General features: G+C 41.6%; 1 protein-coding gene across 1 annotated transcript in view; it reads left to right on the top strand.

The window, feature by feature from the left end:
• Positions 1–4,723: 4,723 nt before the first annotated feature.
• mical2a (microtubule associated monooxygenase, calponin and LIM domain containing 2a) overlaps positions 4,724–22,625 on the top strand; it is a gene marked incomplete at both ends in the record, with an annotated part of 38,161 nt that continues 20,259 nt past the window's right edge. Inside the window, 4 exons of the mRNA XM_083650519.1 lie at positions 4,724–4,984; positions 17,236–17,443; positions 18,568–18,684; positions 20,307–20,408. Of these exons, the coding sequence (XP_083506645.1) occupies positions 4,724–4,984; positions 17,236–17,443; positions 18,568–18,684; positions 20,307–20,408 (688 nt within the window). The remainder of the gene's footprint in view (positions 4,985–17,235; positions 17,444–18,567; positions 18,685–20,306; positions 20,409–22,625) is intronic.

The raw sequence follows: 22,625 nt of genomic DNA, 5'->3' as shown, positions 1-22,625 counted from the left end.
AACGTGATTACTGATTAACTTTGGCAAAATTGTGCATTTATTGAACTTGGAAAAACTTGTCTTTTTAATACTCAATTCCTTTTCAATTGAAATAGCCTACAATTTAACTGAAAAACAAAGGGGGGAAAAGGATAAATAAATAGCCAAACTAAAATAAATAATATAAAAAAAAATTATTGCTTTATCTTGATTATCTTGTTTTCATAATTGCGGGGAGCCAAAATTGAAATTGCGATTAAAATGTGATTAATTGCACAGCCCTAGTAACTATTTGCTTGCATTCTTCAACATTGATAACACACCACAGATATCAATAAATAAACGCCCAGTGTGTGTAGACAAAGACATTAATCATTCGCCTTTGACTTTCTCAAATAGCCTCAGTCAGTTGAACTCGGTCAGATCATTTTCTAAACAGACAGGCGTCTTCCAACCGACACACTGTTAAACGCTCCGATCCCTTTTAAACATTATACGGCTGGGCTGATGCGTGATGTATGGCGTGTGTGCGCGCATGTGTATTCTTTCCGCTCCATCTGTCATTGCACTGTCTTTTTACAGCCGTTCTGTGGGTTGGTTTTGTCTGCCCACAACTGACTTTCCATTCTGTCAGCCTGAGATGGTGAAGTCATAGGACTCTGTCTGGGACAATATAGTTTGAGCCTTCAGCATTGACTCGGCTATAAAGACAGTAAGTGGTACCTTTTCATTAATCCACACAGACTCCTGCAACAGATGGTTCCAATGATTGGGCCTTTTGAGTTGAATGGAAATGTGATGGCAGAACTGCAGTCAGCATGTCTTTATTCAGTCAGCATGTCTTTATTCAAACATTTTCCATCAAAGCACAAATTATCTTTATACTTTGCTGAAAGTTTGGAACAATCTGATGTAAAATCAAAATGTTGCTGTGATGACAGGCAATTCTTAGTGAGTCAGAACAATGGAGGTTTTCAGTAGTTCACAACGATAGAGAGGCAAAGTGACCGCCTGCTTCCTGCTTCAGCACTGTACTAGAGATTTTCATCCGCCATTTATTTTCCCATAGACATTTCGGAAAATGCTTCTAAAAACTGTTTTACTTGTTCAAACCAAACGGTTCAGATACATTTAGAATCAGGAGAGACCACATAACATTTCACTAGGACTAAAACGTAAAAAAAAAAAATGGATTTAAAGAAAATATTTTTTCAATGTCGTTTTTTTTACATTTTGGTTAGCTGAACCGTTTGGTTTGATGAATTAAAACTATTTTTATAAGCATTTTACGAAATGTCTATGGGAAAATAAATACCAGATGAAAACCTCTGGTACAGTGCTGCTGAAGCAGGAAGTAGGCGGTCACTTTGCCTCTCTATTGCAAGTACATCAGTGTGATGTAAATGCAGGTAAAAGTCTTTATCCCAGATAAAGAGAAGCAGATGTGTTTGAAGCTTTGAGATGCAGTTGAGATGTTGATTGGACAAAAGAGGTTGCAACTCAATATTAGGAATACCAGTATGTCCATAATATTTTGTACATTCATTTTCCCCCCAAACACATTTAATCTGGCCAGAATATAATATTTGTTCAATACACAACATCCAGTATAGCACAATTGTTATAAAGCCACATGGTAGAAAACACAACAGTTTTCCCATGGCGGCCTCCTGCCATGCATGGAGAATCAAAACACCTGCATCGTATATCTTGCTTGTCTCAACCATCGCTCGCCACTCATTCACAATCAGACCATAAAAGAACTACAAAAAAACCCCCACAAAAACAAAACAGAACAAAACAAAACGTACAGAGTGGCCCCCATGGCACGATGAGCATGCCGCCGACTGGCTGGTTTTGTTGAGCCACTGAGGGGGGCTGGGGGGGTGTAGCCGGTGGCCCCCGTGCTGATGGAGCAGTTCAGAGCTTTTGTAGCCACGTGGCAAAGGAATGTGGGGCATTGAGTGTGGGGCTGACTGTCTACGCCGAAAGGCATCCGAGGTTCACCTCCACCACCACCAGCCGCTGCTCGCAGACTACGAGGGCACGGAGTGGTCCGGGGGTCAACAGGGTGCGTAACTTTTCTCGGGAAGGAGGGGGGACAGATGATTGATGTGATGTCCCTCTCTCTGTCCTGTATGGGCTGGGTGGTGTTGTTCTCTCTGGCAGAATTTTTCTCTGTAATATAAAAATCAGATGAAGAAAATGGAGAAATTACCTGTACATAATCTATAGTAGTACAATACTCACATATTTTGAGAAAGTTGTGACATTGTGAAATATTTTGCATTATTATTATTTTTTTTAATGGGAGGATACTAGTTTTTTCATCTGATGCCTTCTTCCTAAGGTTTTCGGGTGCGTGTCTCCAGCTCCTGCTTTCTGTAATGTAGCATAACAACAGCATCAAAACAGGATGCTAACATACAGCCAAACAGGATCTTCTGCAGTAGAAGAATCATGTTAATTTTAGCATAGTGGGAGATTCTTTTGCTGCTGGGGCAACATTGAACATCTTCCACACACTGACTGTACCACCAAAAACACAAAACCACGGCTGAATGGTCATTGAACAAAGTACTGAATGTTCTGTATATTGGTGTATTTGCTGTGAACGTGCAATTCTGGAGGAAACACTTTTTGAACAAATAGTATTTTGTTGTGTACATTTGTGTCTTGACATCTCAGTTTGATGAGCCGTTATTTGTCAGCTGGACGGCGCGCTGGGGGGTGAGAGTTAGTGGGACACTGTTGTTTTGGGGGTCGGGGGGGGGGGGGGGGGGGGGGGGGACACGGGACGTCCCACGCAGCTATAGCCTGACCTCTCCTCTGGCCTGGCCCATCCCGCTCTGTGGGACATTACAATATCAAAGGCAGGCCACTCCCAAAAACTCACAGAAGCAGTGGTCTCCACCCAAAAGAGCACACTCGTACCTAATTAAGACATTTTCCACATTTCGCTTTGATGTTCTGCTCGGGCGCAGATTTGCTGGCATGATTTTCAAAATGTTTGATGGTTGATTTGAGTAAAGGGAAAATTACATTGTATTCAGTTCTGTCAGATCCCTTTTGATATAGGAATGTGCTTTAGTAATTGTGTCATTCGCATGCACACGCATACGCATATTGTATATTAATATGCACACATCTTAGAGACGGGTGGAACACAAAGCAGGCATGGCCAATCAATCAGTGGTGATCCGGGGTTTGACGTCCAACTTGTTTCAAACAGGGGGGGGGGGGGGACTTTGTCTGGTTTTCAGCCATGGGAGAGAAAATGCCACATGATAATAAATACCTTTTTCTGTCTAATTATCCATCCATGCACTCCAGGAAAAGGAAGGTGCTTCACAGTTAAACAAACCGTTCTTTCGTTTGTAATCATAGGGAAACGGCTTTTTCCTGCCTTTTTAAGATGCGATATAGAATTATTATCACATTAAATCATATAGAACCAAACTCAGAAACAAATGGTTCATTTTTTATTTCATGACACAGATTCAACTGCCATTCAGACAGGATTGTGGACACTCAACAGTTAAACCTGCAGAGGGGCATATTTTGGCAGATGTGCATATAGGTTCCCTGGCTGGAGCCATTTTTGCTTTTACTGTATTATGGAGGCTTTCACTCCAAAAATGCATTACCCATTTTGAGAAAAATATATCAACTCTCGACTCAATCCCAAAAATATACAGCTGATCTTATCATGGAAAAAGTCCTGAGATAGCTAACAGCTTCATTAGCATCCCATAGTTTACTTTACTAGAAATAATTATCTATAGTAGTGGATATATAATTTGTCAATGAAACTTTGTATAGAACTGTTGGGTTCTGTATAAAGATAAAGCCATTCACAAACCCCCAAACTGCTGAATAATATGGCTCTATATGTTGAACCAGTAAGTACTATATAGAACCACAAATTGCTCTTTTTACAAGTTCAAGTGGTTACGCTTCCATAAAGCACCATTTATCCCTGTAGTAAACATGCATCACAGCTGTCTGACAATATCAAACTGTCTCATTTCTCTCTCTTGCTGCAGTTTCTGCCCACTAGTATTATCTCATAACCTTGCCTCCGCTTGGAATGTTGTCAATGTGGGTTTGAGTTCACTGCATTTCAAAAATATACATTTTGAGATACTGCATGCTAGGCAGGAGGGGTACAGTGAGAGCATTCAAATGAAATTACAACCGACATACACGTAATTTACACACAGTGTTACTGTTTAGGTAGGTTACTTGATGGAAATCCAAATCCATAATGTAACACCTTTACGATGAAGCCATTTGACTCGTGTGTCGTGTGTGAAAGAGTTGCAATTAGTGTCTCTCCTGAGCAGATCTATTTTCATGTTTCATTTATTTTCAAGATTTATTCTTACATTTGTTCCATTTTCCCCTTTCTCTAACCTGTAGTACCCCTAGGGGTATGCGTACCCCAGTTTTGGAACCACTGTCATAAACCAATTCTATGAATTGAAGTAATGCAATGAACCAGGGTCGTTTTTTTCCCAAGGCTAATAATAGAGAATGGAAAAAGCATCAGTTGTGTAAAGCCATCTGTGAAGGATTCCTTGCCATGAGATGACATCACACTCTCTGTTTCTTGCCTCCTTAGACGGGGCATGACGGTGCGGGCCGAGCCGAGGGTGTAGCCACAGCTAGAGGAGAGCAGGATCGAGCAGCGGACCAAACTGCAGCCTCAGCAAACCAAAGCATCTCTTGCAGAGCAGGAACCATGGGCGAGATGGAGGAGGAGAGGGATAATGTAGGCAAGCAGTTTGAGAAGTTCGTCCAGGCCTCGACCTGTAAGGGCACGCTGCAGGCCTTCAACATCCTGTGCGGGCAGCTGGACCTGGACCCTCAGGACAACAACTCCTTCTACACCAGTCTGAGGAGTAAGGTCACCACCTGGAAGGCCAAAGCACTGTGGAGTAAGCTGGACAAGAGGATGTCCCATAAAGAATACAAGAAAGGCCAAGCCTGCGTGGGCACCAAGGTAAGATCAATAATAGTTATGTTATGTATTTTATCTATATGTTTATTTGATAGGGGCAATGCAAATTAACTTCAACTGGTGGATGCAACTTTTGTTCTGCATATAGAGGTTATACCAATTTCCAACTCCTGTCCCTGTTAGGCTTTCTTTAAAATGACAAGAAAAATAAATACAAGAGAAGTAAGATGAGGAATTCATAAAGGATAGAGAGAAGATAGCACTGACTAGCATTGTAAATTGAAACAAGGTTCCATAAAACCTCAATTTATGTTTTTATTCCTATATACTTTGAATCATTTGTATAAATATATATCACCATACAAATTAGTATTACACAAGAAATTGCTCATATTTCATTATGGTTGAAGTTTTCTGATCATGATTTTGACTTGGTGGCAGAAGCGGTTGTGGCTGGACCTTGTTAGCCTTGTTATCCATTGTCATTTAGTTTTTCCACAGTAAGCACTTTGTCTCTTCTTAGGACAGGTCTGCTGCAGTATATTGCAGAGTGCTGTGGCTAATGCAGTGTCACCGCCATCACGTTAACCTCAGGTCTGCTGCAGTATATTGCAGAGTGCTGTGGCTAATGCAGTGTCACCGCCATCACGTTAACCTCAGGTCTGCTGCAGTATATTGCAGAGTGCTGTGGCTAATGCAGTGTCACCGCCATCACGTTAACCTCAGGTCTGCTGCAGTATATTGCAGAGTGCTGTGGCTAATGCAGTGTCACCACCGTCACGTTAAACTCTGTCTGCTACAGTATATTGCAGAGTGCTGTGGCTAATGCAGTGTCACCGCCGTCACGTTAACCTCTGTCTGCTGCAGTATATTGCAGAGTGCTGTGGCTAATGCAGTGTCACCACCGTCACGTTAACCTCTGTCTGCTACAGTATATTGCAGAGTGCTGTGGCTAATGCAGTGTCACTGCTGTCACGTTAACCTCTGTCTGCTACAGTATATTACAGAGTGCTGTGGCTAATGCAGTGTCACCGCTGTCACGTTAACCTCTGTCTGCTGCAGTATATTGCAGAGTGCTGTGGCTAATGCAGTGTCACTGCTGTCATGTTAAACTCTGTCTGTTGCAGTATATTGCAGAGTGCTGTGGCTAATGGTGTCACCGGCATCACGTTAACCTCTGTCTGTTGCAGTATATTGCAGAGTGCTGTGGCTAATGGTGTCACTGCCGTCACGTTAAACTCTGTCTGCTGCAGTATATTGCACAGTGCTGTGGCTAATGGTGTCACCGCCGTCACGTTAACCTCTGTCTGCTGCAGTATATTGCACAGTGCTGTGGCTAATGGTGTCACTGCCGTCACGTTAAACTCTGTCTGCTGCAGTATATTGCACAGTGCTGTGGCTAATGGTGTCACCGCCATCACGTTAACCTCTGTCTGCTGCAGTATATTGCACAGTGCTGTGGCTAATAGTGTCACTGCTGTCACGTTAAACTCTGTCTGCTGCAGTATATTGCACAGTGCTGTGGCTAATGGTGTCACTGCCGTCACGTTAAACTCTGTCTCTCAAGACACATCCCATCAGCTACACACTCACTCTTTCTCTGCAGCTGCACCCTACGGACAGTACAGGAAATTAAAGAGTTATACAACACTTTGCACTGATTCTACCGTTCTCAAACAGGTGCTATGTCACAAGCCTATACAGAGCAGTCAGTCCACTAGAGTGTTGTTACTTTTCCATTTAAAAAATAACATATCGCATGAAATACAGACACTGAAGCAATCTCCATGTGGAGAGCATTAATCTAAGTTAATGTTATGTACGGTATGTTCTGTATGTAGGAACTATATAATCTCACACGCCCACAAGTGTTTGTGAATACACTGTATTGTCTGTACTGTATATATCCACACATGCAAACACTAACAAAACGCACCACAAAAACATACTACACACCCAAGCCACAGACGCCTACATATTCCAAAATCAAGAAAAAAACACAGAGAAACAACCATAAAGCAATTAAAATGTTTAACGGACTGCACGAATACATAGAAAACCACCATCTAGCCCTATGGCCAAATAAGGCAACATAGCCCATACCCAAAAGAGACAATCACATACAGAATTACAGATCAGGACATTCCTAAAATACATGTAACAAGAGAGAGCTATTCTTAACTTGGTTCATAAAGATAGGCTATACCTACAAATGGGAGAGAGAAGGTTTGGGGGACGTGTGTGCTGAGGGGTTTGGGTGTTTTTCTACATACAGGGGAGGCTTGTGGGTACCCATGTCATCCATTTTTATTCAGATATATTGAGATCACTGGTCAAGGGACCATTTGGAAAATGGTCATGGCAGTTTTTCCCTTGCCAAAATTTCGCCTAACATCACCTAACTTTGCACTTTAGCATGACAGGCTTGGTCCCATTGGAAACCTTAGGTTGTCTAGTTTCAAATGATATCCCTACCTTTCCCCTAGCCCAAAATCTGAGCGCGCCACAGTCTCTGAAAGACAGTCTCGCCGGCGTTCCTTTCAGCACTCCTGCGGGTCTCATAGGGGTAATAAAACATTGAAAAAAGGACCGTTTTTTTTGGGATCATCAAAATCTTTATTTTAGAAGTCCTATGGATGCCAGATCCAGATTAGAAAATAAAACAAGGCGGGTGCGCGTGCACCCCTCATTCGTGCCCTCCTGGGGCGGGGGTGACGACTGATCATGCGTTCCTCCCAGATTGAAGGAGTGTTCCTTATTGAGGAACAGACAGCATCACTCAGCAAGTGTGATTATTTGGCGCAGGTTTTACACTGAGGGGGAGCTCTTTACGGGCTCCTCAAAAGACGTTGGGTCCAGGCCCAGATTGTTATTAAAGTGTGTTTTAATTGCTCCAGTGTGAGCGTTTAGTTTTTTACAAGCTTTGTCTGATTCGAGCCACATCAAAGTGGTAATGAAGCTTTTTGAAGAAACTGTGATTGTCCTAACCTGCTGTGCCAAACGTTTTCGCACAAATCCTGTCATTCTGACAAACCGCAGGAAAGTGCTGCCAAATATAAAGTAGTGCTGCTGTGTATATGAAGTACTACACCAGATGTACAAACAATAGATTGTGTGTATATTATTAAAACACACATAGTTACTGTAAGTTTATTAGGTGGATTGTGAAAAGATTGCTTTTTTCTTTTTTAGGTTTGAGATTTCTAATCAATTGTTAGTTTCCACACATGTACAGTATAAGGTCAGAGGTAACTTCTTATTATTCACAGGACAGAAGGTTATTAACTTGTAAAAGCAGAGGGTGACGGCTCATGTTTTAATATAAGAGCTCCACTGCTTAACGGTGAAAGATGTGATGTCACTCGACTCGACACCCAGCCTGTGATGTCACTCGACACCCAGCCTGTGATGTCACTCGACACCCAGCCTCCAAATTCCTGCTGCTGCAGCAATCTTTGTAGGATGTGATGTCATCCTGTTTTATGGCCTGATACAGCTGCTGGCTGCAATGACACATCGGACACACACCTATGGTTTGTTTGTTCTCCATCCACTTTTTGCAAGTACCAACATGGAAGCCAATTAATCACCCCGCTAATTGATATATGGATATGATGCATCGATTCACTGCTGAAACATTATTATATTGATATGATGCATCGATTCACTGCTGAAACATTATATTGATATGATGCATCGATTCACTGCTGAAACATTATTATATTGATATGATGCATCGATTCACTGCTGAAACATTATTATATTGATATGATGCATCGATTCACTGCTGAAACATTATATTGATATGATGCATCGATTCACTGCTGAAACATTATTATATTGATATGATGCATCGATTCACTGCTGAAACATTATATTGATATGATGCATCGATTCACTGCTGAAACATTATTATATTGATATGATGCATCGATTCACTGCTGAAACATTATATTGATATGATGCATCGATTCACTGCTGAAACATTATTATATTGATATGATGCATCGATTCACTGCTGAAACATTATATTGATATGATGCATCGATTCACTGCTGAAACATTATTATATTGATATGATGCATCGATTCACTGCTGAAACATTATTATATTGATATGATGCATCGATTCACTGCTGAAACATTATTATATGGATATGATGCATCGATTCACTGCTGAAACATTATTATATTGATATGATGCATCGATTCACTGCTGAAACATTATATTGATATGATGCATCGATTCACTGCTGAAACATTATTATATTGATATGATGCATCGATTCACTGCTGAAACATTATATTGATATGATGCATCGATTCACTGCTGAAACATTATTATATTGATATGATGCATCGATTCACTGCTGAAACATTATATTGATATGATGCATCGATTCACTGCTGAAACATTATTATATTGATATGATGCATCGATTCACTGCTGAAACATTATATTGATATGATGCATCGATTCACTGCTGAAACATTATTATATTGATATGATGCATCGATTCACTGCTGAAACATTATTATATTGATATGATGCATCGATTCACTGCTGAAACATTATTATATTGATATGATGCATCGATTCACTGCTGAAACATTATTATATTGATATGATGCATCGATTCACTGCTGAAACATTATATTGATATGATGCATCGATTCAATGCTGAAACATTATATTGATATGATGCATCGATTCACTGCTGAAACATTATTATATTGATATGATGCATCGATTCACTGCTGAAACATTATATTGATATGATGCATCGATTCACTGCTGAAACATTATTATATTGATATGATGCATCGATTCACTGCTGAAACATTATATTGATATGATGCATCGATTCACTGCTGAAACATTATTATATTGATATGATGCATCGATTCACTGCTGAAACATTATTATATTGATATGATGCATCGATTCACTGCTGAAACATTATATTGATATGATGCATCGATTCACTGCTGAAACATTATTATATTGATATGATGCATCGATTCACTGCTGAAACATTATTATATTGATATGATGCATCGATTCACTGCTGAAACATTATTATATTGATATGATGCATCGATTCACTGCTGAAACATTATATTGATATGATGCATCGATTCACTGCTGAAACATTATTATATTGATATGATGCATCGATTCACTGCTGAAACATTATTATATTGATATGATGCATCGATTCACTGCTGAAACATTATTATATTGATATGATGCATCGATTCACTGCTGAAACATTATTATATTGATATGATGCATCGATTCACTGCTGAAACATTATATTGATATGATGCATCGATTCACTGCTGAAACATTATTATATTGATATGATGCATCGATTCACTGCTGAAACATTATATTGATATGATGCATCGATTCACTGCTGAAACATTATTATATTGATATGATGCATCGATTCACTGCTGAAACATTATTATATTGATATGATGCATCGATTCACTGCTGAAACATTATTATATTGATATGATGCATCGATTCACTGCTGAAACATTATATTGATATGATGCATCGATTCACTGCTGAAACATTATTATATTGATATGATGCATCGATTCACTGCTGAAACATTATTATATTGATATGATGCATCGATTCACTGCTGAAACATTATTATATTGATATGATGCATCGATTCACTGCTGAAACATTATTATATTGATATGATGCATCGATTCACTGCTGAAACATTATATTGATATGATGCATCGATTCACTGCTGAAACATTATTATATTGATATGATGCATCGATTCACTGCTGAAACATTATATTGATATGATGCATCGATTCACTGCTGAAACATTATTATATTGATATGATGCATCGATTCACTGCTGAAACATTATATTGATATGATGCATCGATTCACTGCTGAAACATTATTATATTGATATGATGCATCGATTCACTGCTGAAACATTATATTGATATGATGCATCGATTCACTGCTGAAACATTATTATATTGATATGATGCATCGATTCACTGCTGAAACATTATTATATTGATATGATGCATCGATTCACTGCTGAAACATTATATTGATATGATGCATCGATTCACTGCTGAAACATTATTATATTGATATGATGCATCGATTCACTGCTGAAACATTATATTGATATGATGCATCGATTCACTGCTGAAACATTATTATATTGATATGATGCATCGATTCACTGCTGAAACATTATATTGATATGATGCATCGATTCACTGCTGAAACATTATTATATTGATATGATGCATCGATTCACTGCTGAAACATTATATTGATATGATGCATCGATTCACTGCTGAAACATTATTATATTGATATGATTAGGGATGCACCGATATGAAAATGTTGGCCGATGCCGATAACCGATATTAACATTGCTGTTATGGCCGATAACCGATATTTACCGATGTCGATATGATCTGTATAAAACCACATTTTTATGATCATCACATTTTGTACATACTGAAAAACACATGTTAACACTGAATTTGAAAAAGTTATGCATTTCTTTATTTGCAAAGCCTTTGGAAAAGCCCATAAATCATAGATTTACTGCATTATTTCATATCAATGTGAAGAATTTGGCTGATAATGATAACCGATATTAACATTGCAACATCTGACCGATACCGATATGACCGATATGTTAAAAAATCGGCCGATACTGGCCGATACCGATATGATTGCCGATATATCGTGCATCCCTAGATATGATGCATCGATTCACTGCTGAAACATTATATTGATATGATGCATCGATTCACTGCTGAAACATTATATTGATATGATGCATCGATTCACTGCTGAAACATTATTATATTGATATGATGCATCGATTCACTGCTGAAACATTATTATATTGATATGATGCATCGATTCACTGCTGAAACATTATTATATTGATATGATGCATCGATTCACTGCTGAAACATTATATTGATATGATGCATCGATTCACTGCTGAAACATTATTATATTGATATGATGCATCGATTCACTGCTGAAACATTATATTGATATGATGCATCGATTCACTGCTGAAACATTATTATATTGATATGATGCATCGATTCACTGCTGAAACATTATATTGATATGATGCATCGATTCACTGCTGAAACATTATTGAAACGGAGAAACATTTGCCATCGTCTTTTTTTTTTTTTTGCTAAAAGGGGGTGGTGGGAGGGGCAAATTTCAAAATGCAGGGTGGCAGAGGCAAAGTAGGGTTGGCTGCATCTTCCATCCTGCCTTTTGGAAAATGTGCATAATGTGGTCGCAGCTATCGCGAATTGGCGCTCGTTGTATATTTTGCTCTTCTCTGAGTGATGCTGTCTCTCTGTACGTGCGATGTGGATGTAAACAGTGAGAGTGAGGGATAGAGACAGAGAAGAGAAGACAGAGCCTTCCTGGGCGGTGGCGGCCCTGGACAAAGCCAGATTGTAGGGAAACTATTCGAACTTGCTCTGGCAAACTGCACTGGGGCCAGTTTACACCAGCACAACACAGACCATGTTTTTCATAAAGGGACAGTTGGGAACTATCATCATTTAGCATATTGGTGAACAGTGAATCTGTCATTTATCTGATACAGGAGCTTTGGACAAAAACAAAACAAAATACAAACAATGAATTTTACTTCCCGGTAAGCACTGTAAAGCCCCCACCCCCCAACTTGGATTGGCAAAAACATTTAAGTTGATGTTTTCCATATCTATTTCCCAGAGCGCGATCCTACAATGTGTGTCATCAGCATTTCTATGCTCTACATCTTCTCTGGACAGATGGATCTGCATCCTTCACTAGATGATTAGGTGCTGTGGAAAAAGCTCCCATCCAGTCTAACAGTTTTCATCATACACATATAGTTCTGTCCCACACAGAGCGACACGGTCCAAACGTCTGGGTCAGGTGGGTCTTAGTGCAACGTGGCTCTGCTTGGACAACTTTCTAAGCAGACTGGAGTATTATTCCATTTCTGTTGTTCTAATCCCCATGAAGTCCCAGATGCCAGTGAGGGTTGCCAGTTGCCCATTGTCAGTTGATGTTGTGCTTCCCTTGGTGGTCTGCTGCACTTAGCTGAGAACCTTAAAGGAGCTATATGCATGTTGTTGTTTTTTGCCCACTAAATGTCGCGCTGTTAGACGTAAAAAAAATAATAAGATATCAGCCAATTATCAGGATGATATCTGCTTGTCCCACCCCTACCCCCCAGGGGGTTCCAGGATGCTTATAATCCCTATAATGTTCATCTGTATGCTCCTTTATCGAGAGGTAAGGTTGCTGCACTGCATGGTCGCCATGTGTGGATTTTGAGTTGTGTTCTTAATAATAATAATAATAAGTAGAAGGGCACTCGGAAAGTACAGACAATAGCCAAGGCCAATACTCCAGTCTGCTATCATATGCACATTTTGTGAGTCGGATCAGAACCCTGACCCACCCACAGAAGCTCCGAAACCCCATTATTGTCAATATACCTAGGAAAGCCATTGATAGAGAAAATTTACATCACATTAGCCTTTATTTGGACAATCACTAGTTATTAATATATTCATATACATTTCCATTTTAGTTACATATAGTTATGACACAGACATACTTCATAGTTAGATGACCTGTGTACATACACAGATAGACATCATATTTGGATAACCTGTGTACATACACAGACAGACGTATTTAGATAACTTGTACCATACATTTGCAGCTCCTCTCTATCGCACACTGTGCCCTGTCACCTTGCCACGGTGCTCTCTACAGGGCCAGAATAACAGATAGGTTGAGTCTACAGAATGGCCTTCCAGTGTGCGTCAAGACATGTAATCTGATGTGCGTCAAGACATGTAATCTGATGTGTGTCCTATAAGTATCTTTGAGTTTCTGTTCAATGTATGTAAGCCTGTGTATCCATCCGTGAATATACAAGAGTGCATCTCTTGGCCAAGATCTATGTTCAATACATCATATCAGACGACTTCTTCTGACTCCTGGCTCCATCATTTCATTTCAACTGGTTTCCTTCAAGTGGTTCACTGTTTACCTTTTGGCTGTGGAATTTCATTCTCTATCAGCCATACATCCCCTGAATGTCCTAGTTCTCTAGTTTGTGGTTGTGAAGTTCCATGAGGCTGTGATTATCCTAGAGGTCACAATATAATTTTAGACGGTGAGGTCAAGTTTTGAAAAATGGTCTCACTACAATGAAATGGTTGCTATGGGGACTAACAACATCATCACACATGGATACAATTTGGCTCGTTGAATCCACAACTGTCAGTCATGCAATTCCAACACTGCTTAGGGACCCCAGTGTGCAGAGATATTCAAATAGAATAGGTGAAAATAACATTTATGCTGCATGCAAAAAAAAAAGCATTTTCCCCCCCAAACACACTGGCACCCAGTACCGCCCCCCCCCCCCCCCCCCCCCCCCCCATCGCAAAATCCGCCTACGATGGTCCCACTATCTCGAGCTCATCCTCATATGTGCGACACAATGAGAGTGTGACTGACAGATAGGGCTCGTTAATAAAGCTGAGGTGAAATGTGAGCGGGGGCCGGGGGGAGGGGGGAGGGGGGGAGGGGAGGGGGGAGGGGAGGGGAGGGAGTGGGACGACAGGAAGGTCACAGGTGGGAAGCAGACAGGAAGTGTGAGTCTGTGTCCTGACTCAGCAGATCTGGAGCCGGCGCTCAGGAAAAGCCTCATATCTGTAATAATAGGGCAGAGCGTGGAAAGCGGCTAAAATAAACAGCTCATCTCTGGTCGCCCCCGGTGGACAGATCAAAACACAGCATGAGGTTTGATGCAATCTGCACATTGTGAGAGTACCTCTGAATAAATACCGGTAATACTGTAAGGCTGACACGCACACATTCAAGGATAAGTTCATCCAAAAATGAAAATTCTGTCATTATCTCTCAAGTTCTTTAGTCCACTGAAGATTGGTGGAGTTTTCCAGGGAAACAGACTTACAGCATTCTCTTCAACAATTGAAGTGAATGGTGACCAACTTTCAAACGTAAAAACAAAGCAAACATGCACGCACGCGCGCGCGCACACACACACACACACACACGCAGGCGCGCATGCACACACACACACACACACGACACACACACACACACACACACACACGACACACACACGACACACACACACACACACACACACACACACACACACACACACACACACACACACACCACACACACACACACACACACACACACACACACACACACACACACACACATTTTATGGTTTCTCTCTCTCTCTCTCTCTCTCTCTCTCTCTCGTACATTTGAAAGTTGGTCACAATTAACTTCAATTGCTTAAGAGAATGCTGTAAGTCTGTTTACCTGGAAAACTCCACAAATATTTTGTGGACTAAAAAACCATCACCCTACCTTCCACTGGCATGAGGGTGAGTAGATAATGACTGCATTTTCATTTTTCGGTGACACTTAAATTATTACATTTTTGGCTGCTTTCTACAGCCCATTTCTGCTGGTTGCATGCCAGAGGGTTGCCTCTTCTTGTGGTAAAGAGCCACTTTAATCAGCCTTCGCCGTGGGAAGAAAAACCAGAATCCTGGGCCAGTGAGCAGGCCTGTCCAGGCAGAGCCACCGCCACCTGTGTTTGCCTCACACCTGAGAATACCTCATCCTCATAACCTCAGGCTACACATGACATGATAGGATGATGTGTTCCTCATCACTCACATCCTCCTGTCCTGTCCTGTCCTGTCCGGACCAAACCACACCGGAGCTCAGCCTCAGCTCATGGGTGAGGTCATCAAGACAGGAGGGGACTGCCCACCTTGTTGAGCACAGCAGGGGTGATTTTTGATGGATGAAATTCCCAAAAGAATGAAGACACAGCCATGGAAACCCACACACACACACACACACACACACACACACACACACACACACACGCGCGCACGCACATGCACACACGCGCGCACACACACTCACTCCTCACCGGAGATTGCCAGACAGGGAGAGCGCAAGTTCTCCCTTTCATCTCCCCTTGGAGAGGCTGATGTCATGTTTGAATCACGCATTCTTCTCAGACGCCGCAACCTCAAAGAACTGACTTCATGCATATTTGCGTGAGGTCGATGCATGAATAATACCTTTGAGATGAAAAGACGATAATAATGGTTTAAGGTTACAGAAGAAGGCGTTGGCAAGCAAACCTCTGGGGAAAGAATGCAGCTTCATCATGTCCTGCTTCACAAATACCCATAAACTATTTCCCCCCATCTTTCATCTCTTCCACTAACAATCTTCACATACAGTATCTCCAGCGTGGCCAAGTGGATAGATAGAGAGTTCACGAGTAGAGATGTCCATCCTTTCTGAAGTTTTTCTGCCCCAGGTCATTACCCGTGTTCTTGTCACTATTTGCCACAGATGTCTATCTTGTCACAGATGCGGCCTGCGATGGGGTGCAGAGTGGCCCCCCGACCATTTTCTAATTCACAATGAAAACTAGCGTGAAATAAAGTTTGACTGAGCTCCAGCAAAATTGTCAAATACCGCCATCTGCTCGCCACCCATGCAGGCACTTATATGTGCTAAACTAACTTAACCTAACTAACTTAACCTGACCTAACTATCCTGTTTGCACAGAATTGTCACACTAAACCCCCGGCTGACACCCCAAAAAACCTACAGTCCGCTACAGAAAAAATTATATTAATGTTTGTTTATGAACTGGCCCCTGGCCTCCTATCATTTTACAAAAGTGGCCCCCGGGCAAAGCAAGTTGAGTATCCCTGAAGCTATGTAGGTTAGCTACTGTATGTAGAATAGGTAGGTTATGCCTTGCGAAAATATCTGCTTTTTCTGTTCTATGGTTGATTGTTGATCAGTTAGATCTAGTTAGGTTAATTCTCTGTCAAGTTCTTTAAGATACTGTATGCATGTGATAGAGGGACCAGGCTATATAAATAAATACACTTAGTTGAAACTTGAAGTCTCCTTGAATGAGACACTCACTCCTCTAAATGCAGCAAAGGCACAACAAAGAGCTGCTCCCTCCTGATGATCGATGTGTATGTGTTGGCATCCCATCTCAACTCATGATTATGATATCATGTTCGCCGGCACACTCTTCTGCAAAACCTGTCTCCATCACCTATGATTCATACCACAAAGATGCGAGCAGTAAGTCAATTCTTCTCTGGCACTGATACCGAGATCCATTTGATCCATCTCTCCTGCAGTGCCTCATCATCGGGGGAGGCCCCTGTGGCCTGCGGACGGCCATTGAGCTGGCCTTGATGGGGGCCAAAGTGGTGGTGATCGAGAAGAGAGACTCTTTCTCCAGGAACAACGTGCTGCACCTGTGGCCCTACACCATCCACGACCTTCGGGGCCTCGGGGCCAAGAAGTTTTATGGCAAATTCTGTGCCGGGGCCATCAACCACATCAGTGAGTGACTCCCAGTCATACTATACATGTACTGATGACAGTGCAAAACTATTTACAGTTTGCAGTAAAAAAAGGGTGCTGCATTATGTCCATTTTGCTTTTCACTGATGTTTGATTATATATTCTTATATGAAGCATTTACAGTTAGTTTCTCTTATCTTTTTACATTAAAGTCAGTGGGAAATTGGACAGATGAAAGTTACTGAAAGTGCATAGCCGTTATCCTAACCTACAGTGAAGGGGTGGTGATTTATCTTTTCATTTAAATGTCAGCAACATGACCCAGACCCACCCACTTATCCCACACTAGTCTGTCTCAAACCCTCAAATTCCATTGACACTTGTTAAATTAACCTAACATCAGTTTGGTTTGCAAAAAAATTCACTGCGTGAAAGGGAAAAATGGTTGAAAGGAAAATGGAAAATATTTTGTAGCGCGAGAAATTTATGAATGAGAATAAGTGAAAACACACTGAGGCTATTTGACCTCCAACATAACGTCAAGACAGTAAATCTGCCTTCAGCTCCTTACAAACCTATGAGAGCGTGATGAAGCTTTCAAGCGTGTCAAGAGGATGCCAAACTTATATTGGTGCACATAAAACATACACAGGAACAAAATCTGTCTAGCTTTTAGGTGTAGGCTATATAAAAGCTCATTGTAGGCTATCTGTATATGTATCTGTAGGCCATCTGTATCTATGGGGCCATTTACACCTGGCATTAACATGCATTTTCTGCCATCAGATTGCCATCAGATTGTGCTTGACCACTTGAAAGTACAGGTGTAAACGCCCCCAAGACACATTGAAGACAGATTGCGATCTGATCGGCCAAACCACCTCCGGAGGTGGTCAGGGATGCATTGTGTACACATTGAACACACATGTAAATGCAATGTGTCCTCTCAATCTGGATACAGCAACTGTATGCGGATTGAGAGGACACCCATTTTGGGTGATCAAATTGCCATCAGATTGCAATCTGATCACGCAAAACGCATGTGAACGCCAGGTGTAAATGAAATCAGGCTAATGTGGTCAAGCACAATCTGATTGCAATCTGATGGCAGAAAACACATGTTAATGCCAGGTGTAAATGGCCTCTGTATCTGTGTCTAATAGGTATTCAGCAGCTGCAGCTGATTTTGCTGAAGGTTGCCCTGCTCGTTGCAGTGGAGTTTCACATCAACGTGGAGTTTGTCAAGCTGCTGGAGCCTCCAGAGGACCAGGAGAACGAAGGTATATGTCCACCCATCCACCATGCTTTACTATTCACCAGCTAGTCTTTGCAGAGCTTTGGGAAGCGGACGTAAAAAAAATTAAGCAGTTTGAAGCTCCACAACTGAACTACACCGTAAAGCTGTGGTTGAGAAGTTTGATAATGTTCCTGTTGAGAAATGCAGGTCTGAACTACCTGCAGTTGACATTTACAGTATATGGGAGATCTACAGGGCTGCATCTGTCACAGTTGGACAGCCAAATAGCTTGTTCCTGCACCAGCTCTGCAGCTCTGCAGCTCGCTGCTCTGCTTCAAGGTCGCTCAGACAGCGAGGGACTTGACTGTCTCATTCTACAGTATTTAATTTCCCTGACAGCAACCAATAAACAGGAGCAATACGCTGACTTTGATCTAGTGTTTCTTCATATTTAGAATGCAATGGAAGTCAAAATATGTTCCTTGACTTGATGCTTTAAATTCCTCAATCTGCTTCATGGTTCATTACCTTCCACCACGCTAAGGTGGTTATGTAACTGCTTAGCACGTTAATATCAGTGAAGAGACATTAGCTTCCTTGTTGGAAAGAAAATCTGGTGATTTAATTTTTTTTGCCCTCGTCTCATGACTCTAGCATGTGGATCGGCATTTTTGAGAATCCTATTTCAAAATTGCATCAACTTGTGGCGATCGCAGGATAACATTCGGTTTGAAACTATCTAAGGACGTCAATCATTTTCTGTAGCTGCAGTCTGTTAACAATCAGCACGATACACACAACTGCCTCCAGTTGTTAATATTTTGCAGAATGTAAACTTGCCCTGCTGCAGCAGGCTGAACTACCGGACATTCGACTATCTAGCCTACGTGACCCCCTCCTCCCACTCGGGACTTTAAACTCTCCGGAAAGATTCCCATGCTGTTGTCAGGTGTTGCCCCTTCAGCTGAAATATCAACACACTGATAACAAGAAGAGCCTTTCCTAAATTTAGAAGCAGGCTTGACGGACTTAGCTGTGCCCTTGACACGATGGAATGTATTCTCTGCATGGTGATGTTGCACAACAACACTGTGCCAAGCCGTTACTGCGTTGGTCTCACGCTCCTGCTGGCCCCCAGGCACCTGGTGCCACTGACACGCAGAAACCACTGCAAAACTGAAAATGACTACTATTAAATACAAAACAGGCTTTCATTATACTGTTAGCTTGACAATGGTGCACTATCACACAGTCTGCAGGAGAGATCCGGCGGAGTTTTGCTGACTTGATGCGTCTCCACTGCATGAAGGTTTATTGAGAGCTGCAGTTCTCCTTTGAAACATGATGTGAGAAGAAGACATGTTGTGTGTGTAACTGAGTTCACAGCGAGCGCAGTCTTCCTGAGAAACAGGCACCCTAAACAGCAACGGAATACGTATACGTGTAGTTTTTCTAGTCCGTTCTAGATAGCCTACTGAGTAGTAAGAGGTGTCTGTAGTAAGTTAGCCTACTGAGTAGTAAGTAGTGTCTGTACTACTAAGTACATAGAAAGTAAGTTTCTTCAGCCAGAAGAAGCCAGGTGCGTGCATGCTGAGAGAGGAAAGGGGGAAATTAATATTTTTCTTCATTTCTCTCTCTCTCTCTCTCTCTCTCTCTCTCGCACAGGTCTTGGCTGGAGGGCAGCGATACGGCCTGGTGATCACCCTGTGGCTAACTTTGAGTTTGACGTGGTGGTCGGGGCGGACGGGCGCAGGAACACTCTGGAAGGTGAGAAGACAAGAGAAAATGGAGGAAATGATGGTATGGCCGCCTGTACGGGACATATACTGTACCGTCAGTGAGCTGACCTCAAAGCGTGACGTACATTTACTCCCTGAATCTGATATTTTCAAATGAATTGTGATGACAACCATCAGCTCCACATCCCACATGGCCTCTGGTTGTTTTTGATGCGTAGCTTAGCAATCTGTTGGCAGTCTATTCTTCGTTTGGAGGGTGAGATTTTTTGTGCAGGTGATGAAATGCGTCATCCTGATTAATTTCACAAGATAATTAATATGACAATACGCGGTGTACCATCTTTAAAATCTCAGCAGCTCAACGTGTTTACTAAACAATTTCTCGCTCCAAAGTGTTACCCCCGAGTTCATCATCGGCTTTTGTCATTTTGAGAAGCTTCAGGCGTCACGCAGTGCAAAGCCCTGTTGAAGCTTTGCTAATAGCTTCAGTCAGATAAAAGCCAGAACACCTTCTGTTTACTGAATAGCACATATATCCAGGAGAAACCACAACACTGTCTTCGGGACTGTCTTTGAAGACCTCATTTGAACTGCATTGTCTCCCGTCGAGAAGCTAGAGAAGGACTCCTGCCTTTGGTAAAGTTATACTCCTCTGAAGTCATCGATCTCTCCCAGAGGGAACAGTTAAACACATGAAACCGCCACAACACTGTACAGAAATAGAACCGAGCCGGGGCCCGCTACAGTCATGTCGAGGCCGTGCAGCAGCTGATACATGCATGTTGGACTCTCTCCATCTCTCTGTCTTACGCTTTCTCTCTCTCTCTCTCTCTCTCTCTCTCTCTCTCTCTCTCTCTTGTCTCTCTCTCTCTTAGCAATGTTGTCATCTCTCCACCAATTCACATCAGATGCTTATTCCTAAAAAGGGCATTTTCTGGATCGGACGAGAAGTTTAGCTCATTCAACAATTATGAAGCCCGAGGGAATTGATCCCCCCCCTCCAGTCAGTCTGCTTTTAATATTGTGCATGACCTAGTCTGCATGACCTAATGCAGAGTTAAATATATACCCATCCAGATCTAAGTTACTACTTAGCTAATTGTTGCTGCGTTTGGAAAGGAACAGCGCGGAGAGGAGAAAAGCCCCCCGTGAATTGAACAGTGACAGTAATGGAGGGACTCCTGGCGCACGTTCAGATGCTTCCCTCTGCACCTAGATTGAGTGGCTGTCGCAGTCTCCTACTGTACGTTATTTTGTAGTATGCAAGACTGAAAACGTTGATCTATTCATTTTTCATTGCCTTTCTGCAGTCAGTGTTTTAGAATAATCTTTAGAATGTCTTTAATGTGATGATGAATCTGTGGCCTTTCTGTGGTTGGTCAGCAAGTGACAGTGTCTATAGAGTGACAGGTAAACCATTTAGATTACAGTCCTCACATCATCATTGAATTTCTAAAAATGACATCACAATGATCTCCGTTACTAAAGGATAAGCCAAACAAGCCATTTAAAGTTCTTAAAATTTTCATTTACATTGAGGAAGTCTGCCAGTAAAATGTGGTATCCTGACTTCAGTCTACTTTGATGTCTGCATATAGACAGATGATTGGCCTTGGATGAGACACGCAAAGTTAACAATGAGAGAAACATTTTTGCCGTGTCCCCATTTCCAAATTCACACACAGGTTGAAATACTGTAAATTGCCGTTGTGAAAATAAATATTTCTCCAGTTCATTGTAGCATCAGATCGCTTTCAATCAGATCAATTGAATATATTAATTAAGTGTAATTGATATATATTTCAGAAGATATTTTCTGAAATATTGAAATGTCAATCTATGAAGTAAATAGCTTATGGAATGAAGGAGTGTGTGGTTGCTATGGTATTGAGGTTTTAGGAGTGGTGTTCTCAGAGTGAACAAAGCCAGAAGGCATTTCACATGAAATACCATTTTCATGTCTTGTCCCTTCTCACACTCTGTGGCATTTGTGTCTTTGGTTCCATAAATCTCACCTTGATGAACTGCCTCTCTGATCCTAAAATATGTGGCCTGTCATTCTGGCTTCAGGCTACATTTCCTTTTTAGCAGATAGGCAGATAGGTCTTTTTAGCAGACTGTAGCATGTGAGATGCCTATAGGCTCGGCCGTTGCGCGGCCTCACCCGTAGCTCAGCTGCTGCGTGGCCTCCCCTGCCCTCCTTTTGTGTGTGTGTGTGTGTGTGTGTGTGTGTGTGTGTGTGTGT

Source organism: Poromitra crassiceps, assembly GCF_964638095.1.
Source record: "Poromitra crassiceps genome assembly, chromosome: 14".
NCBI lineage: Eukaryota > Metazoa > Chordata > Actinopteri > Beryciformes > Melamphaidae > Poromitra > Poromitra crassiceps.
The sequence above is the reverse complement of the archived record's forward strand: the minus strand, read 5'-3'. Positions and strand labels throughout refer to the sequence as shown.